This window comes from Catharus ustulatus, chromosome 24 (genome assembly GCF_009819885.2).
Source record: "Catharus ustulatus isolate bCatUst1 chromosome 24, bCatUst1.pri.v2, whole genome shotgun sequence".
In the NCBI taxonomy this organism is placed as follows: Eukaryota; Metazoa; Chordata; class Aves; order Passeriformes; family Turdidae; genus Catharus; species Catharus ustulatus.
Genome location: NC_046244.1, coordinates 284,314 through 302,088, shown reverse-complemented (window position 1 = coordinate 302,088; position 17,775 = coordinate 284,314). Strand labels below are relative to the sequence as shown.

The following is a 17,775-nucleotide window of genomic DNA, read 5'->3' as shown; positions in this document are numbered from 1 at the left end:
TTCTCCCCCCGCCCCCCCTCTTGCTGGGGGAGGGTGGAGGACGGGGAGGAGGAGGAGGAGGCGAAGGCCGGGTGCGGGGGGATTTAAGGGCTCGCGGTCCCCCCGGCCCGGCCTCCTCCCGCCGCCCAGAGGGACGTGGGTGTCGGGACCCAAGTTAGTGCGGGTACGTGTGTGACACCCCCCCATCCGCGGTAAGGACCCCTTGGGGCCATTGCTGCCCTCCCGGGGGAGGGAGGGTCTCTGGGGAGCGAGGGCTGAGGGGGCGTGCAGCGGAGGGGAGGTGCCACAGAGATGTGGAGCTGATGGGGACAGGAGAGTGCCGTAGGGGCTCGGAGGTGCCATGGGGTCACAGGAGTGTGGTGAAGACGTGGATGCGCATCAGGGACACGGGTATGCAAAGGGGACACAGACATACAACAGGGACTTGGGTGTGCAGCAGGGACATAGACATGCAGTAGGGACGCGAGTGTGCAACAGGGACATGAGCATGTGGTGTGCGCACAGACATGGGATGGGGACACGGACATGCAGCGAGGACAAGAATGTGTGGTGGGACATGGTCATGTGGGTTCACAGCAGGGACAGACATGCAACCGGGATAGAGGTGTGTGATGGGGATGCGGACATAACAGGAACAGGCTGGGCATGGGGACAGGGGTGTGTGATGGGAACACGGGGGGTACACTCGGGACATGGGCACACACAGGGGACGTGGTGGGGACACGAGTGTGTGATGGGATTGCAGACATGCAATGGAACCCTGGGTATGGGATGGGAACACAGACATGACAAGAACACATGATGGAGACACGAGAGGTACACAAGCACATGATGGGGACATGGCCATGTGATGAGGACCTCACTGTGCCATAGGGGCCGTGCCGGCTTCTCCCCAGCTTAGGCTGGTGACAGTGAGGTGACGCCTCATGGGACTGATGGCCAGGGGAGGCAGGCGGGGGGGTGGGGGGAAAGGTAATGGGGTTGGCATGTCCCCAGGGAGGTCGCATCCGTGACTGTGCAGGGAGGGGACATTTCTTTCCATCTTCGCTTGGCTGACCCCGGGGCAAAGGTCTCGGTGGAGAAACTGAGGCATGAGCGGGTGCCACCTACCCTGCAGCTCTCTTCTGGCAGAGCCTGCTCAGCACCACAGAATGAAGGCTCTGTTCGTCCTTCTCCTCGCCCAGCTCTGCTTGGCATCGCTGGTCCCAGGTGGGTGAGGTTTGGAGGGACAGCACCCCAAAAGTGGGTTCTGTTGGGTGCTATGACCCCGGTTCTCGTGCAGAGAGGGAGAAGGACCCCGAGTACTGGCGGCGGCAGGCACAGGAGACCCTGCAGAATGCGCTGCGGCTCCAGCGCCTCAACCGGAATGTGGCCAAGAACCTCATCCTCTTCCTGGGGGACGGTGAGATGGGAGGGGAGCACCCACTCCGGAGCAGGGACAGTGGGGCTGAGGGTACAGGGGGCTGATGAAGTGTGTGCAATAAAGCGATAAACTGGGGTTTTGACATGTTGGGTGTTGTGGAAAAAGAGGTACTGTGGTGAGTTGTGTTCTGGGATAAACTGGGTGCTGGAAAAACTGGGTTTGCAAAAAGTATTGGTTGCTGCAATCAGTTTGGTTTGTCTTAAGTTGGGTGCTGGGGTAAACTGGATGCTGCTATTAACTGGATTTAGAGTAAGTTAAGTGCTGCAATAAATTGGGTTTGCAAAGAAATTGGGTGCCGGGGCAAAGTGAGTTGCAATGAATTGGGTGCTGGTATAAACTGGATGCTGCAATGAACTGGGATCGCAGTAAACCTGGTGCAGGGATAAACTGGATTGGCAAGGAATTGGGTACTCAGGTAAATTTGTTTTGCCGTAATTTGAATGCTGGGATAAACTGGGACTGCAATAAAGTGGATGCTGGGATAGATTTGGTTTGCAAAAAAAAATAAGGAGTGCTGGCATAAACTGTGTGCTGAAATTAATTGGATTTGCAAAAAGTTAGGTGTTGCAATAAACTGGGTTCTGTGATAAATTGCTTTGCAATGAAAAGTGGCTGCTGGGATAAACTGGGAGTTGGGATAAACTGGGTGCACAATAAACTGGGCTTGCAAAAAATTAGTTGGTACGATAAAGTGAGCGACGGGATAAAGCGGACCATGAACTAAACTGGGTCTGCAGTAACCTGAGATGAGCGGGGTTTGCGTGGAGCGGGTTGCCGGGTGCCACTGGGTTGTCCGTGCGCGGCTTACGCTGTCCCGCAGGAATGGGCGTCTCCACGGTCACAGCCGCCCGCATCCTCAAAGGGCAGCTGCAGCACGGGCAGGGCGAGGAGAGCCTGCTGGAGATGGACAAGTTCCCCTTCGTGGCCCTGGCCAAGGTGAGCCCCCAGGAGACACGACACCCGCCACAAGGTCGCGGGCGGGCGGCATCGACCGAGCCGAAATTAGGTCAGGGGCGGGCGAAGGGAGCTGGCTCCGGTGCCGGCTGGCCGTGCCAGGGGCCGGCCGTGGGAACGGGGAGGGGGGCAGGAGGAGCCCGCCGGCTGCGGGACACCACGGGACCCCCCCCCCGCTGCTCCTGAGGTCGTTTTGCTGAACAAAGCATTTTAAAATAATAATTAAATTGGAAGTCAGCAGCCACCTCCGTTCACCCCGTGGGGACACGCGTGGCAGTGGCTTCTATCTCCCTGCCAAAAGACGAACTGAAAAAAAGGCTAAAAGCAGCAAAATGGGGGTGGGGGGGGTGGAGAATGTGCCAATATGGTGGAGGGAGCAGGGGGTAAAATGGGGGGGCAAAGGGAAAAAGAGAGGGGACACAGGTGGGACAGGGATCTGGTGCAGCTAAACAGCAGAGGGAGGGAAGCCTAGGGTGGGAATGATGGTGCTGTGGTGGGTGGTGGGTGGGTGATAGCTGTGGTGGTTTATCCATCTCCCACCTTCCAGACCTACAACACCAATGCCCAGGTGCCCGACAGTGCGGGCACAGCCACCGCCTACCTCTGTGGTGTCAAAGCCAACGAGGGGACACTGGGGGTCAGCGCTGGTGTTACCCGGGACCGCTGCAACACCACCAAGGGCCAGGAGGTGACCTCCATTCTCCGCTGGGCCAAGGAGGCAGGTGAGGGACTGAGGGACTCCTGGTAGGAGGTCAGGCAGGTGTTTTTGGAGGTATTCTCACCATTGTCCCCTGAACTGGTGGTGCAGGCAAAGCTGTGGGCATTGTCACCACCACGCGTGTGACCCACGCCACACCCAGTGCTGCCTATGCCCACTCTGCCAACCGCGACTGGTACTCGGATGGAGAGATGCCCCCGGACGCCCTGGAGGGTGGCTGCAAGGACATCGCCCGGCAGCTGGTGGAGAACATCCCTGAGATCGAGGTAGGGATGAGGACACCAGGAAGGTGCCATAGATGAGATGGGACCAGGACAGCCTGGGGTGGGGGTTGGAGTCACCCAAGGGTGGGGCCAGGGCTGTGGATAGATATGTAACCACCAATGGTTGAAGAAGCGGGACTCCCAGGAGATACTGGGCTGGAACCATGAGTGGTTGAAGAGCCACAGCTCCCAGGAGATGTTGGGCTGGAACAACTAAGGGGTGCAAGATCAGGACTGCAAGTGTGTACAAATGTACACACCCCTGCAAATGTGAGGCTGAGTCCACCCATGGGTGCAGAACCAGGATTGTGGGTAGATATGGGGCCAGGATGACCAATGCATGCAGAGCTGGGATCCTGATGCAATGGTGGACTGGGACCACCCATGGATGCAGGACCAGGACCACCCCGTGGTGCTGACTCAGAGTCCCCAGCAGATGGGGGATCAGGACCACCCATGGGAACAGAGTTGGGACCCTCATCAACTGTGGGACCAGGACCATAATGAGTGGGGTACCAGCACTTTCAGATGGGCGTGGGACCAAGACACTCAAACACAGGTCTGGGACCCCAAGCATCTGTAGGACCAAGCCCCAGACCCACAAATCCATCTTAACCTCCTCCCTTCCCATACTTCCCAGATTCAAAACTTTCCCTTTCCCCCCCAGTTCTGTTCCTTGCTGTGGATTTATGCAGAAATTCAGCACTGTAAATAAATCTTCTTCTGTCCTTCAAAATAGCCCCAAAGCAAAATATCCTAGCCTGTTATTTAGCTCTTTAATAGCTTCTTTTGCTGTTTTTTTTCCCCTTTAATATAATTTTAACTGTCCCAGGCTGAAAATAATTATATAGTGGGGAAAAGTCTTCTTTTTCTTTTTTTTTTTTTTTTTTTGTTAATAATTTTGGCATTGGTGTTTTGCAGCTTTATAATTCACCTACTACACAGAGAAAGGGGGAAAAAATACAAAAAAACCATAACATCTCTGCTAGGTTATAAATAACAGAGGCCAAATAAATCAGGCTCCAAAGCAAACAGGGAGAGCCGCAGGATGGGGCTCCATCCCAGCGGGTTCATGTGGGGATCCCGATGTGGAGCATTCTTCCCACAGATGGGGAAAAAAATTTTCAAAAAGCCAAATCCCTGCTGGAAATGGTTATTTTTATCCTATGTTTTAATTAATAGGAAGACATTCAGGGTTATTTTGAGCGAGGTGAAATTCCTCGGGTGTTTTTGCCCACAGCGCCAGGGCTTTCCTGGATATCCCGCTCCACCCCTTTGGGGTCTTCCGCCGTTAAACCCCAGCTGGAGGGGGAAATTTAAAAGAATATAAAATTATTAAAAGCTACATTTCTTCCCCTCTTTTTCAGGTGATCCTGGGTGGAGGGCGGAAATACATGTACCCCAAAAATGTAAGTGATGTGGAATACCCCCACGAGGAGAAGCATCGGGGCACCCGCCTGGATGGCAGGAATCTCATCCAGGCATGGAAGGAGGCCAAGCCCCACGGCAAGGTGACAGGGACTCTCTGGGAGTGGGAGTACACACACATCTCCCCACTGTAACCCTACAGAGCCATTCCTGGGGAATGAAATTTCTGGGAGGGCATCTGCAGGGATGGCAGAGGCAATGGAGAGGTGACAATGCCTGTCCCTGTCCCCTGTCCCCAGGTTGCTGAGTACGTGTGGCATCGGCGAGGGCTGCTGGCACTCAATCTCAGCCGTGTCGACTTCCTGTTGGGTGAGTCCCTGCACCTGAGGGTGCCCTGGCATCAGTTGGGGGCTTTAGGGGGACCCCTGTCCTGTCCTGGGGTGCTGGGCCAGCTGCAGTGCCCGATTATCTTCCCAAGGGTGCTGCTGCCTCCAAGGGATGGTGGTACCTGTCCTGGACACGCTGGTAGCCCCCAAAGATGGTTCTGTTTCTGTGGGGATGCTAGTTCCGCCCCCCACAACAGATCCTGTTACCTCCCTTGGGATTCGATTCCAGTACCCCAAAGGGATGCTGTTCCACCCCCAACGGTGATGCTACTGCTGCACCCAGGGATGCTGGTACCTCCCAAAGAGGCTGCAATTTCCCTGGAAATGCTGGTGCCCCACCCTGGGTTTGCTGGTGTGCTCTCAAAGATGCTGTTGTTCCCACCCTGGGACACATCTCCCTCCTAGGGATGCAGTTCTTTTGTCAGCAGTGAAATTCCCATCCCATCTGGAATGTGGAATCCAGCCGAGCAGGAGGAAGGAAGGGCTGGGATTTTACCCCGGCTTCTATCTAATCTTCCTGGATCCAGTGGTGTGTGAAACGCTTGAGTCAGCACGAGGAGCAGGATTTGCCCCCCTCCCCGGTTTTTCTTTTGGTGGGAAAGGATGTCCCCAGCAGTGTCTCTGTCTCCAGGCCTCTTCGAGCCAGGGGACATGGTGTACGAGCTGGACAGGAACAATGAGACAGATCCATCCCTCAGTGAGATGGTGTCTGTGGCCATCAGGATGCTCCAGAAAAATCCCCGAGGGTTCTTCCTTCTGGTTGAAGGTGGGGAGTTCATGGGGGTGCAAAAAGGGGGGATAAAAATAGGTAATGGGAGTGCAAAAATAGGGGGGATTCAATAAAAATAAGGGTGCAAAAGGAGAATAAAGGGGGTGATGGGGATACAGAAGAGGGTGCAAAAAGGTGGGGAATTGGATTAAGAGGAGGTGCAAAAATGAGGACTGGAAGGTGCAAAAAGAAGATAAAGGGAGTGATGGAAGATCAAAAATGGGGATTAAGGGTGATGGTGCAAAAAGGAGGCTAACAGGGAGATGGGAGTTTAAAAAAAGGTGATGACAGAGAGGAAGGATAAGGGAGTGGTGGGGGATACACAGATGACAGATAAAGAGGATATGAGGGTTGCAAAAAGAGGGGTAACAGGAAATGAAGGTGCAAAAAGGGAGGGATAAAAGGGGTGAAGGTGGAGTGCTGAAACGGGTGAAGGGTAGGGGGATGAAAAGCAGGAATAAAGGGGCTGATGAGGATGCAAAGGGAAGGATATGGGATGTAAAAAAGGGCGATAAATGGGATGATGGGGTTTGCAGAAAGGGACTAGAGGGGGATGCAAGGCTGGGAAGAGGAGGGCAGTGCCAAGCAGTGCCGAGTTCCACAGGTGGCCGCATCGACCACGGGCACCACGAGGGGAAGGCAAAGCAGGCGCTGCATGAGGCGGTGGAGCTGGACAGGGCCATCGGGCTGGCCACACGCCTCACGTCCACCCAGGACACGCTCAGCGTCGTCACCGCTGACCACTCGCACGTCTTCACTTTTGGTGGCTACACCCCCCGTGGGAACCCCATCTTTGGTGAGCCCTGCCTGGCCACGGTGCCAGGGACAGCTTGGGGACACCCTGAGGACGGCCTGGGAACACCAGGGGGGATTCCATCCTGCTGACTGTGCCACACCACCAGGTCTGGCCCCGATGCAGAGCGACGTGGATCGCAAACCCTTCACCTCCATCCTATACGGCAATGGCCCCGGCTATAAAATTGTGGCAGGCGAGCGAGAAAATGTCTCTGCTGTGGATTTTGGTGAGTGTGTTTTGGGCCAAAACCCCTTTAAATCATCCCAGGTTGGCTAAAATGAGCTGGGTTCTTAAACAGTTCTCACTTCTGCTGTTTTCCCCCAGCACACGCCGACTACCAGGCGCAATCAGCCGTGCCACTGCGGCAGGAGACCCACGGCGGTGAGGATGTGGCTGTGTTCGCCCGCGGGCCCATGGCCCACCTGCTGCACGGGGTCCACGAGCAGAACTACATCCCCCACGCCATGGCTTACGCCGCCTGCATCGGCTCCAACCGAGGCCACTGCAACGCCGCCGCCTGCCCCGCCACCCCCCTCCTCCTGCCCTTCCTCGGCCTCCTCCTCCTCCTCCTCCTCTGCTAAAGTGCCTCTTTCAAATCACTGAGGGGGATTTATTTTTAATTCATCCCCCCTTTTTATTTTTTTGTGGACAGCAGCACCCGGGAAAGAGGAGAGAGAGAACAGAGAGACTCAGTGGAGCAAAAGCAGCCGCCGGTGGTTTGGTGCTGGGAGCTGCCTCTGTAAATACATGGTTCCTTCCCTATAATTAGCCGTGCTCCCTGGCCTATCCCAAACCCACTGCGGGATTTGGGATGGCAGCCGGAGCCTCGGTGGATAAAACCCCCACTTTGAGCGAAATGCGATGGGGCTGGGTCCCAAAATGCCTCTGTGGTCCCTCGGCTGAGGACTGACACTGGTGCCCAACTCGTCACATGTGTGGGGAGCCAGTAACCACACGAAGATGGGGAAAAAAATTAACTCATCGGGTTAATTTGTCCCTAAACTTGGGTTTTGTTGTCTCGTCAGTGATTTATTTTGCTTTAAAAGTCTTCGGGTTAAAGCAATTTGCTGCCCCAAGAGGGATTTGGGAGGGGTTGGGGCTGGGATTGTGGAAGGGGGGCAAAGGCAGCAAAGCGGGATATAAGGGGTGGGACGCCCTGGAACACGCCCCCTTCATTAGGGTGAGGTAATTAGGGGGGTAATTAGTGAGTAGAAAGGGCTTGTGCAGTGGCAAGGGTGCTGGGAGTGTGAGGGCTGGGCAGGGAGAGCGACCCTGGGTGTGCAAAGGGTACTGGGAGTGGGCAAATGTCACGGTGCAAGTGCCTTGCACATGCAAATGTCACTGTGCCAGTGTCACTGTGCACTTGCAGACATTGCCTGAGCTGAGTAGAAGGTCCCTTGAGTGTGCGAATGTCACCTGCATGTGCAAATGTCACTGAGATGTCACGGTGCATAGTGCCTTGCGTGTGTAGGTGTCACTGTGCTTGAATTCTGTTTTCCACGTACAAAAGCCACCGTGCAGGTGATTGTCACCGTGAGTCACCGTGCAGTGAAAATATACACTGCAAACACGTTCAAAGTCACTGTGCTCGTGCAAATTACCCTGGCACGTGTAGAACTCCCTGTGCACACCTGAAAGCGCCACAGTGCTCATGAGTTCCTTGTGCTTGTGCAAATGGCTGGGAAAACACTGCTTTTCCTCCCCCAAATCCCCCAGGTTCCTCCAAAATCCCCCCTAAGCCCCCTTCCTCATTTTTTATTCATTCACTGTTTTTTTTTAACTAAAAATCCAGTTCCTCATTAACCAGGATCCTTCGGAGTGGGTGCAGGCAGTGATCCTGGCAGGGCTGGATTTGGGGGGGGCTCTGCCCCCCACTTTGCCCAATGCCCTTTGCTCCCCACCTCAGCAGATCGAGGCTGCTGGCACTTCCTAGAACTCGAGCAGCCCGGAGCTATGTTTAACCACTCCCGGGGTGCCGCGTGGTTTTTGGGGGTTCGGGGGGTGGGAACCACTTTCCCTTGGCCGGGGGGGCTGGCAGGACGCCGGTGGCCACTGGGGCCGTGGCCAAATGCCGGTCCTGACGCCAGACTGACCAGCAGAGCTGAAAGAGGCACTTTTCTGGGGGAGGTGAGGGCATTGCCTGCCATATTTTGGGGTACTGCACCACTCCAAAAAAAGGGATCACCATAGAAAGGCTTTGCTGTGCCTGGCTGCTATGAAACCCCAACATTTGGCTAAATGACCCCCCCAAAATGGGTGTTTTTACATTCCCCACTGAAATTTGGGGTTTTGGGGACCCCCTAGATATTGGAGACACAACCCCACTGTAGCGATAAATAAACCTTTATTTTATACAGGACTCATGGGAAACACAAACACAGTTTGGGAGGGTGTGAAAAAATATTCCTCCCCCTCCCCCCAGTTCCAGCCTCCGGCCCATTCTGGAACATGTTAAACTTAAAATAAAAGTGGGGAGGGGGAGCTCCACTTTGGGATTACCCTGGATTTGAATCCCCTCTTTTTTTTGGGGGGGGGGGGGGGGGGATGATGCTGGGGTTGGACCCACTCTTCATTTTGGGGTCATGGCAGAGGAGGGCCCCTTTGTGGTGCATCATCCCCTCACCCAAGGGGTTTTTGGGGTGACAGAGATTGTCTGGAGGGGGGCACATCCCCAATTCTTTTGGAGAGTCCCCCCAAATCCTGCACCGGGGACGATGGCTTCAACTCCTGGCACGGGGGTGGCACACAGAGGGGGCGAAGCGGTGACACCTCCGCAGGTAAGGGGGGTGACTATGAACCCTGTGGGAGGAACATCAGTGGGGGCATCCCAGTGGGGGCACCCCCATACTGCACTGGTGGAGGGGGGCAAACAGCCTCACCGGATTATGGCGGGGCTGCTCCAGCTGGATTTTGATCTCAGGGCATGAAGGGTCAGGAGGGCGGCAGCCTGGGGGAAAGGGAGGGGCGGCCATCAGCATCCCGACATGTCCCCAAGCCCCGCGGCACCCCGAGCCGGGGTGCTGGGCTACCTGGGGGAGTCTCGGGGAGGTCATCCGGCCAGGGAGTGTCAGTGAAGGCGTGGCGGTGGCTCCCCGAGGGCGAGCAGCTCTCCTGAGGGGGCGCGGGGGGGTCAGAGGGGTGCTGCTCACCCCAGACTGCCCCCCCGGACCCCTGCCCGGACCCTCCGCCCGGACTCCCCGTACCCGTCCCGGCTCGCCGGGCTCCTCCGCGGCGCTGCCGAAGCTGCTGGCACTGGAGGAGGAGCGCGAGAAATCCGGCGGCTCCGGCTTTTCGGCCCTGCCAGGGACAGTCCCCAAGGCCACAACAGGCTGGCACAGCGCCTCGTGGCCACCACCGTGGCCTGCTGCAATACTGTGCTGGCCCCGGGACACCCTGTCCCCACACCACCCCGTCCAGGACACTGGATCCTCATGTCACCCTATCCCTGGCATGTCCCATCCCCATGCCACCCGGTCCTCACCCCATCCCATCCCTGGGAGGCACCAGCCCCATGCAATCCTGTCCCCATGTCTCTTGTCATCATGCCATGTGTCCCTGTGCCACCCACCTTCATGCCAACCTCCATCCAAGCCACCCAAGTGCCACTCTACCCTACCACCTTCTCCCTGGGACATACAGACCCTGTGTCACTCAGCCCCTGGGTGAACCTGTCCTGTGACACCCTGTCCCTCTGGTGTCTCATCCCGATGCTGCCCTGTGTCAACCATCCTGGTGCCACCTTGTCCCGGTGTCATCCCATCCCTGTGCCACCCCAGCCCGAGGTCACCCTGCCCCATTCTTTTTGCGGTCCCATCCCTACAGTCCCTGTCATCTGCACATTGCCCTGTCCCAGTGCACCCCATTCTGGTGTCACCCTGTCCTTGAGCTGCACCATCCCAGTGTCCTCCCGTTCCCGTGTCACCTCATCTTGGAGTCACCCCATACCGGCGCCACCCTGTTCCCTTGCCACACCATCCCAGTGCCTTCCAGTCCCCATGTATTCCCAACCCAGTGCCACCCCACTCCAGGGCCCTCCTGTCTCCGTGTCCCCCATCCTGGTGCCAGCTGCGGGACCTGTCGGGGTTCCGACGGCTCTCGGGTGAGCTGTGTGTGGAGCTGGAGCCGTCGGCGGCTGCGGGGCCGTCCCTGCGGGGAGGCGACGGCAGTGAGGTGACAGTGGGAGGGGACAGCGGCGGTGCCGGTGCCGGCGCTCACCTGCCGGCCGGCGCCTCTTGGATGCTCTCGATGCCGATAGCGCTGGAGCGGCGGGAGCCGAGGGGGCCGGGCCGCCGCCGCGACGGGCTCTTCCCGGGCACCAGCAGCGCCTGCGAGGCGCCGTTAACCGGGGGGACACCAGGGACCGGGGGGACACCGAGGGGGGACATCGAGGTACCCACCTCTTCCACCGAGCCCAGCCCGATGGCGCTGCCGCGGCGTCCCCGGCGGCTCCCGGGCACCAGCAGCGACTGGGGGCGGCAGCGCGTCACCGACTGGGACCACGGGGAAGGCGGAACCGCGCAGCGGAGCGGGGCAACGGGACAGTGGGGCAGAACCGAACAGTGTGTGCGAGGGCGGAACCGGGCACCAGGGGCATCGTGCCCCGGGGGGACGGAGCCAAGGTGAGATGGGAGGGGCTTGCGATAGGGGGCGGGACTTAACACGCGGGGCACCGCCCGCGATTTGGGCGGGGCTTATGCCGACGAGGGGGCGTGACTTCCGGGGTGATGTATGTCGGGAAGGGGCGGGGCTTGTGCCCACGGGGCCAGTCCGGGCTGTGAGGGGCGTGGCCTGGGCTGGGCGCAGCCTCAGGTACGCATCAGCAGATCGGCTGCGCGCGCAGGGGGCGGGGCCAAAGCCAGGGGGCGCGGCCATAGCAAACGGGCGGGAGCAGTGTCAAGGGAGCGTGTCCTGGGCGGGCACTCACGGGCGGTGCCGGGGAGGGGACGCGGCCCCGGAGACCTCAGGGCAGGGCGGAGCCCCGCAGTGCTGTGGGGGATGTGTGGGAGGTGCGGGACTCCCGCGACCCACCTTGAAGGACTCGAAGAAGCCTGGGGCAGCGCCGCCGTTGTCGGGGCGCTCGTCGTCGGGGCCGAGCCCCAGCATGGCCTGGCTGCGCGCCTGCAGCTCCTCGTGCAGCGTCTCCAGCAGCGCCGCCCGCGTCCGCTCCTGCGCATCAGCCCCGCCCCGCTGCGCCCACGCGAGACACCCGCCCCGCAACACACAGCCACCCCCCATGCAGGACCAGCCCCAACCCTGCTGCACCCACGCGGCGATGCCCACAACACTCCGCAGCCCTGCACCGCACCGCTGCCACGCACCCCCTGCCCATCACACACAACACGGCGCCTCCCCTCGCAAAGCCCTCCCCTCGCTGCTTCCGCCCCACTTTGAGACCACCCCAGCCAGCCCCGAGCCCAGGCACCACGCACCTGCCCAGCCGCTGCCCGCCCACGCGCAGCCCCCGCGCTGTGTGCGGCTCCCACAGCCCGGCACAGCCCGTGTTGTGCCCCAGGGCTTGCCCAGCCCCTCCGGCTGCCCCCGAGCACCCCGTGCCCACTCTGCACCCGCCGTCCCCGCACCTCCAGCTTGGCGAACTTCTCAGCGCGGTAGCAGGCGTACTCGGCGTTGATGAGCTTCGTCAGCAGGAACTCCTGGAACTCGGGGCCCTGCGGGGTGGGGACAGCCCTGGGTGAGTGCACAGGTGTCCCCAAGGACTCCCCAGCGGCACCCACGGGCGCTCACCTTCCTGAAGACAGCGGGGTCGGGCAGCGGCGGGCCGAAGAAGGGCACGTCGTCCCGGGCAGTGACCGAGACCTGTGGTGAGTGGGGGAGTGACGGAACACCCTGCGGACCCCCATGGGGACGGGGATGCTGAGACACGGGAGGGTACCTTGTAGAGGGTGCCCTGAGTGCCTCCCTGCTCCAGCTGCACCACCACGAAGGCATGGAGGAAGTTGGAGGCAATCATGTCGGGGACGAACGGTGTGTTCTCGTCCTGGAAGACGATGGCCACGATGTCGTTGCCGATGTGACGCTTCCGCTGCAGCTGTGGGGACATAGCGGGTAGGGGGGGACACAGCAGGACACCAGGGAGAGCGGGTGCTCACACCAGGAGCATGAAAAGGAATGAAAGGCCCTGTGCCCCACAGATGCACCCCAGGACCCATGGGTGCGCCTTACCAGCCCTCTGCATCCCAAAGATGTTTCCCCTCACCCATGAGGGCCTTGCCATCTCCTGGGCCCCACAGATGCCTACCATTACCCATGGGTAACCCAGGAGTCCCCTCCTTTCCATGGGACGTCCCCAAAGCCCCAACATCCCTTCCACCCCATAGACGTGCCCCAGCACCACCTCCAACCCCCTGCTCTCAAGCACCCAAGTGTCCCCCTCTGTTCTCCCTCCTTACACGCCCTCCCAGTACCCACGGGTGCCCCAGGAGCCCCTGTCCACCACAGACAGCCCCCAGAACCCATGGGTGCCCACCTGCTGAGCATCCCCCTCAGTGTAGGGCAGTTTGGTGGAGACGTGGAACATGATCTCCTTGTCACGGAAGTGGCAATACACCGACTCGCTGCCTGTCTGTCCGTGGGTCACATCCAGCCCCCCTCGGAACCTGCGTGGGTGAGTGCGCGGGTGGGTGGAACAGACAGGCACCCTGACCCTGTTGGTCCTTTCCCCCCCAGCATCCCCTCACGTACCCCTTGAAGTCTCGCAGCTGCACCCGCTGACCCAGGACGTCGAGGAATTCGGCGAAGGCGGGGCTCTCCTCCGTGGTGCCGAAAAGCTCCTCCTCGGAGGTCTGCAATGGGGTGGGGATTGATGGCGGCACGCACCCAGGGACTCCCCCCACCCTAACGCCCACACACTCCACCCCATACCTGCCCCAGTTTTTGATAGATGACCCCAAATTTGAAGTGGTTGCTGAGCACGTGCTCGTCAAAGGCAAGGATGAGGCGGGATGCCTGCGGGGTGGGGAGGGGTCAGAAGCTGGGGAGGGGCACCCATGGGTGCCCATGTGCCCCCTCCCTGCACCCTGTTCACCTTGGGATAGAGCACGGGGTAGAAGCGATCCACGTTGACATCCTCGCACACCAGCTGTGGGAAAGAGGGGTGTTGCCATGCGGGGCTTGGGGCTGGGGGGCACCCATGGGTGCTGCTGGGAGATGGGGTCGCACCTACCTTGGCCATCTGCACCACGTTGGGGAACTCGGCCAGGCAGGAGATGGGCACCACATCATGTAGGGTGCGGGCACGGGTGCTGCAGAGCAAGGAGGGGGTCAGGGGGGCCCCCCCCACCCCCAGGCAGCTCCCATGGGTGCCTCCCACACCCTGCTCACCGCAGCAGCAGGTGGAGGTGCTCCTGCTCATCATACTTGAGGGAGAAGACGAGGTGTCCCAGCACCGGATCCAGGGAGTAATAGTTGAAGTGCTCCTGTGGGAAGGAGCTGAGCAGCCATGGCCGAGGGTGCTCATGCCATGGGACACCCAGGTGTCCATAAGCACCCGTGTCCATGGGCCACCATGTCCAAAGGATACCCACACCCATAAGCACCCATCCCCATGGAGCACCTGTGTCCAGGAGCACCTGTACCTACAGGTACTACCTATGGGGCACCTACACTCAGTGAGCCACCCCTTGGGGCATCCAGATCCTATGGAGGCACAATCTTATGGAGTCTCCATGTCCATGTAAAGTTATGGAGTACCCATGTCCATGGGCACCCATGCCAGGGGCTCTCCTCCCCATGGAGACCCAGCACCCACCTCCTTGACCACCCACCTCATGGAGCACCCATGTCCACAAGGAGATGTGTGCCAAAGCACCAGGGCAGGTTTATGAGGTCTCCATGTCCTTCCATTCCCATAGAGAACCCACCCCAAGTACCCTTGGCAAGGGGCACCCATGCCCAAGGAGACCCAAATCCATGAGCGCACATGAGCCATAGGGCTCCCATATCCATGGATACACACACCCACATCCATGAGCATCCATGAACATGAGCACCCTTGCCATGGGACTCCCATATTCATGGACACCACACCCACATCCATGAACACCGGAGCTTATGTGGTATCCATGCTCCTGCTCCACCCCAGACAGCACATCTGCAGCACCCAGGGCCTCACCTTGCCCAGGAAGTGCTTGCGGTAGATCTTGGCCGTGTGGTTGCCCTCCAGCTTTGCCCGGGTGCCAGGTACCGGCGTGGGGGGTGAGTCAGGAGCCCCGGTCAGCTGGTGGTTGGTGCCCTCAATCCAGTAACCCCCGAACTGCGGCAGGAGGATGAGGGGGAACGGCCCCTCCCGGCCCAGCACCTGTGCCCACAGCCGCAGTTGGTGTTTCGGGTACCCACCCACCAACCCAGCCAGCCAGCCAGCCAGTGGCCCTCACAGCCCTCTCTGGAGGAAGGTGGGTGCTCTACCTCATGCACACTGGGGTAGGGGATGTAGTCCTCCTCCGTCTGCAAGATAACAGGGTGGTGACACTGGCACCCATGGGTGGTGGGATGGGTGATGCCCATGGTGGCACCCCAGGGTGCCGGTTGCATGTCCCCCACCCCAACAACACCTACCTTGAGTGGTGGGGGGATGGCATGGCGTTGCTGGGCCATCCTGCTGCCCTGGGGAGAGCGGGGCTGTGGGTGCCTGTCTCCCCGCCTTGGGGTGGGCATCCTTGGGTGGGGACCATCCATGGGTGCTCACCTCGGGGTTGGGAGGTGCTGCTGGCTGGAGGCGCGTCTAAGTGGTGCGAGGGGGTCCAGAGGGGCCCATGGCGCTTCCTGGGGGAGAGGTGAGCTCCTCCACAGCCCCTTCTCCGGGCTGCCCGGCCAGCAGCCTTATCCCTAAAGTTGGCTGATGGCAGCGAGCCAAGTGCCACCCTGCCGGTGCCAGGGGACAGCGGGGCGGGAGCGGCGGGGCGGGGTCATTCCATGGGGGCCCCTGAGAACCCTCAAACTCATCGCATCCCCACCCCCGCCCCGAAGGGCGCCCTCTGCCGGTGGGAGTTGGCGGCGCGGGGCAGGACCACGGACAGCGCCGGGACCCCGCAAGTGTCACCGACCCCGTGAGGTGCCACCGACCCGTGAGGTGTCACCCACTCCGTGAGATGTAGTCATGCCCACGCCAGTGTCACCGGCCCCACACCAGGGCCACCCTCCCCATGAAAGTGTCACTGACCCAGAGCCAGCGCCACCAACCCCATGTCAGTGCCAAACCCCCCATGAAACTGCCACTGGAAGACGCCGTGGAAGCAAGATCATTTTCGTGCCGATGCCACCGACCCTGTGCCCAGGGTCTCTCCTCGTGCAAGCATGATCATTCCCGTGCCAATGTCATCAGCCCCGTGCAAATGTCGCTCTCCCCGTAGTAATGTGACCATTCTCGTGCAAACGCCACCGTCCCCATGCTAATGGCACTGTCCCCATCAAACACAGCCCTGGTACAAACGCGACCCGGCCCTGTGCAAACACAATGACGTGCAAGTGCGTCCCTGGTGCAAAAGGGACACTCGTGCAAATGTCACCGTCCCTGTGCAAACACGACACTGGTGCAAATGAACCCCGTCCCTGTGCAAAGACAACCCCAGTGCAGGTATGGCCCATGCCTGTGCAAACACGGCGCTGGTGCAAACCCAACCGCAGCCAAGCACAGCCCTGGTGCAGGTGTGACCCATCCCCGTGCAAGTGCGACCCCGGTGTCCCCATGCCAATGCGACATTGCCACCCGTCCCCGTGCAAACATGACCCTTCCCAGTGCACCCCTTGGGCCGCAGCGTGACCCCGCCGGGCGGGGGGCGACCCTGGGGGGAATCCCCTATCGCTCCCCACACCCCCCAGCATCCGAGGTGGAGGCTGTCCCGGGAGGGTGGGGGAGCACCGGGGGGCGGGAGATGTTCTAGATGTGGAGGCCAGACTGGGGGGGGCGGGGAGGGGGAGATTTGGTTTGGGGGAACACGGGAGTCAAACTGGGGAGACTGGAACAGGGGGAGCAGATGATGAGGGGTAGAAGAGGGGGGCAGGTTTTGAAGTATCCGGGAAGGGGGCAGGTTTGGTGGGGCGCAAGTTGTAGGATGCAATTATGGAGGAGACATTGGGGGGACAGGTTGGGGAGCCAATGGGGGACTCCTCCCTCCCCTCCCTTCCCAAGCCGGGTCTTTTCCCCCAGGCCCAGAGCATTTCCCCCCTCATCCCCTCCCCCGGTACCAGCAGCGCTGAAGGTCACGGGCGGACGGACCCCCCGGTGCTGCGGCGGGGATGAGGGGACATCCCCAGAGAGGGGGGTCTCCGGGGGCACTGCGGTGCCTGGTCCCCTCAGGGCGGCACTTACCGGGGGCGGCGGGGCCAAGCGGTCCCTGAGCGGGGCCGGTACCGAGCGGAGCCGAGCGGGGCCCCGGCGCTCGTTGCCACCGCGCAGCGTCACGTGCGGCGGGGCGGGGCAGCCCCTCCGGGGGCGGTGGGACCGGGCACCGGTACCGGGAACCAGGCACTGCTCCAGGGAATGGCCACGGGCACCAGGAGCAGACCACTGGCCCGACACGGAGAAAACGGCGCCGGGAACTGAGATTCGGAACTAAGGATCCCCCTCTCCATCCCTGATGTCACCCCCGGGACCGCCTGGGTGCCCCCTCCCTCCCCAGCGCCCAGGTCTCCGGAGAGGAGGGGACCCCCCCAGACGCCTCCCAGGGTCCCCGGGACCCATCTCCATTCCCCGCCCGCGGCTGGTGCCCGGGTACCGCTCTGCCCATCACCCACATCTCCCCCCAAATTCGGCTCACGAGGTGCCCCCCACGTCTCTCCCTGAGACCCAGAGCTGGCTCCCTAGTTGCCCTCTTCCCATCACTGGCTCCCGGCAGACCCTGTTCATCCATAAGCCCTCATCACTGGTATTTAGGGGCCCCAATCTCCATGCCTGGTGCCCAAGCCCCTCCTCCCATACCTCTCCATCCCAGGTACCCCAGGAACCCAATCATCCATAATTCCCCATTCCTGGTACCCAGAGTACCCCCCAACCTTAACCCCCCCACACCCACAGACCCCCAGCACCCACCCCATTCCTACCCCCTCCCATATCTAATGTCCGTAACCAGGCTTTTCCCCTCCC

General features: G+C 60.3%; 2 protein-coding genes across 10 annotated transcripts; one reads left to right on the top strand and one right to left on the bottom strand.

The window, feature by feature from the left end:
* Window positions 1–31: 31 nt before the first annotated feature.
* Window positions 32–7,684, top strand: ALPL (alkaline phosphatase, biomineralization associated). Of its 6 annotated transcripts, none has more exons than XM_033079804.2 (12): window positions 32–163; window positions 1,132–1,209; window positions 1,283–1,402; window positions 2,244–2,359; window positions 2,925–3,099; window positions 3,186–3,361; window positions 4,726–4,869; window positions 5,026–5,095; window positions 5,744–5,878; window positions 6,486–6,677; window positions 6,784–6,903; window positions 7,002–7,684. In XM_033079804.2, the coding sequence occupies exons 2-12, from the start codon at window positions 1,152–1,154 to the stop codon at window positions 7,256–7,258; spliced, it is 1,563 nt and encodes a 520-aa protein (XP_032935695.1). In that variant the 5' UTR covers window positions 32–163; window positions 1,132–1,151; the 3' UTR covers window positions 7,259–7,684. The 6 variants fall into 6 exon arrangements, with proteins under 6 accessions (XP_032935695.1, XP_032935693.1, XP_032935696.1 ...); XM_033079802.2 differs by having other exon boundaries at window positions 1,118–1,209; XM_033079805.2 differs by having other exon boundaries at window positions 32–191.
* Window positions 7,685–9,004: 1,320 nt separating this feature from the next.
* On the bottom strand, window positions 9,005–17,103 carry LOC117006974 (RAP1 GTPase activating protein). 4 transcript variants are annotated; one of them, XM_042779965.1, is made up of 21 exons: window positions 17,002–17,103; window positions 15,379–15,455; window positions 15,249–15,291; window positions 15,099–15,137; window positions 14,806–14,991; window positions 14,016–14,110; window positions 13,858–13,936; window positions 13,720–13,773; window positions 13,557–13,640; window positions 13,377–13,477; window positions 13,162–13,291; window positions 12,568–12,723; window positions 12,420–12,491; window positions 12,257–12,343; window positions 11,706–11,843; window positions 10,893–11,143; window positions 10,752–10,823; window positions 9,881–9,974; window positions 9,707–9,788; window positions 9,557–9,624; window positions 9,005–9,476 (listed from the first exon to the last, which is right to left on the bottom strand). In XM_042779965.1, the coding sequence occupies exons 3-21, from the start codon at window positions 15,285–15,287 to the stop codon at window positions 9,468–9,470; spliced, it is 1,836 nt and encodes a 611-aa protein (XP_042635899.1). In that variant the 5' UTR covers window positions 15,288–15,291; window positions 15,379–15,455; window positions 17,002–17,103; the 3' UTR covers window positions 9,005–9,467. The 4 variants fall into 4 exon arrangements, with proteins under 4 accessions (XP_042635899.1, XP_032935688.1, XP_042635898.1 ...); XM_033079797.1 differs by having other exon boundaries at window positions 10,893–11,002; window positions 11,075–11,143; window positions 15,249–15,296; window positions 15,379–17,093; XM_042779964.1 differs by having other exon boundaries at window positions 15,249–15,296; window positions 15,379–17,094.
* Window positions 17,104–17,775: the final 672 nt, after the last annotated feature.

Coding starts and splice junctions, on each gene's coding strand:
- ALPL (XM_033079801.2), top strand. CDS start 341: ATGGGGTCACAGGAGTGTGGTGAAGACGTGGATGCGCATCAGGGACAC. Junction 5,879..6,485: donor GTTCTTCCTTCTGGTTGAAG/GTGGGGAGTTCA, acceptor CGAGTTCCACAG/GTGGCCGCATCGACCACGGG. Junction 6,678..6,783: donor CCGTGGGAACCCCATCTTTG/GTGAGCCCTGCC, acceptor CCACACCACCAG/GTCTGGCCCCGATGCAGAGC.
- LOC117006974 (XM_042779965.1), bottom strand. CDS start 15,287: ATGGCCCAGCAACGCCATGCCATCCCCCCACCACTCAAG. Junction 12,724..13,161: donor CTGAGGGGGATGCTCAGCAG/GTGGGCACCCAT, acceptor ATGTCCCCACAG/CTGCAGCGGAAGCGTCACAT. Junction 12,344..12,419: donor ACCCCGCTGTCTTCAGGAAG/GTGAGCGCCCGT, acceptor CCCACCCCGCAG/GGCCCCGAGTTCCAGGAGTT.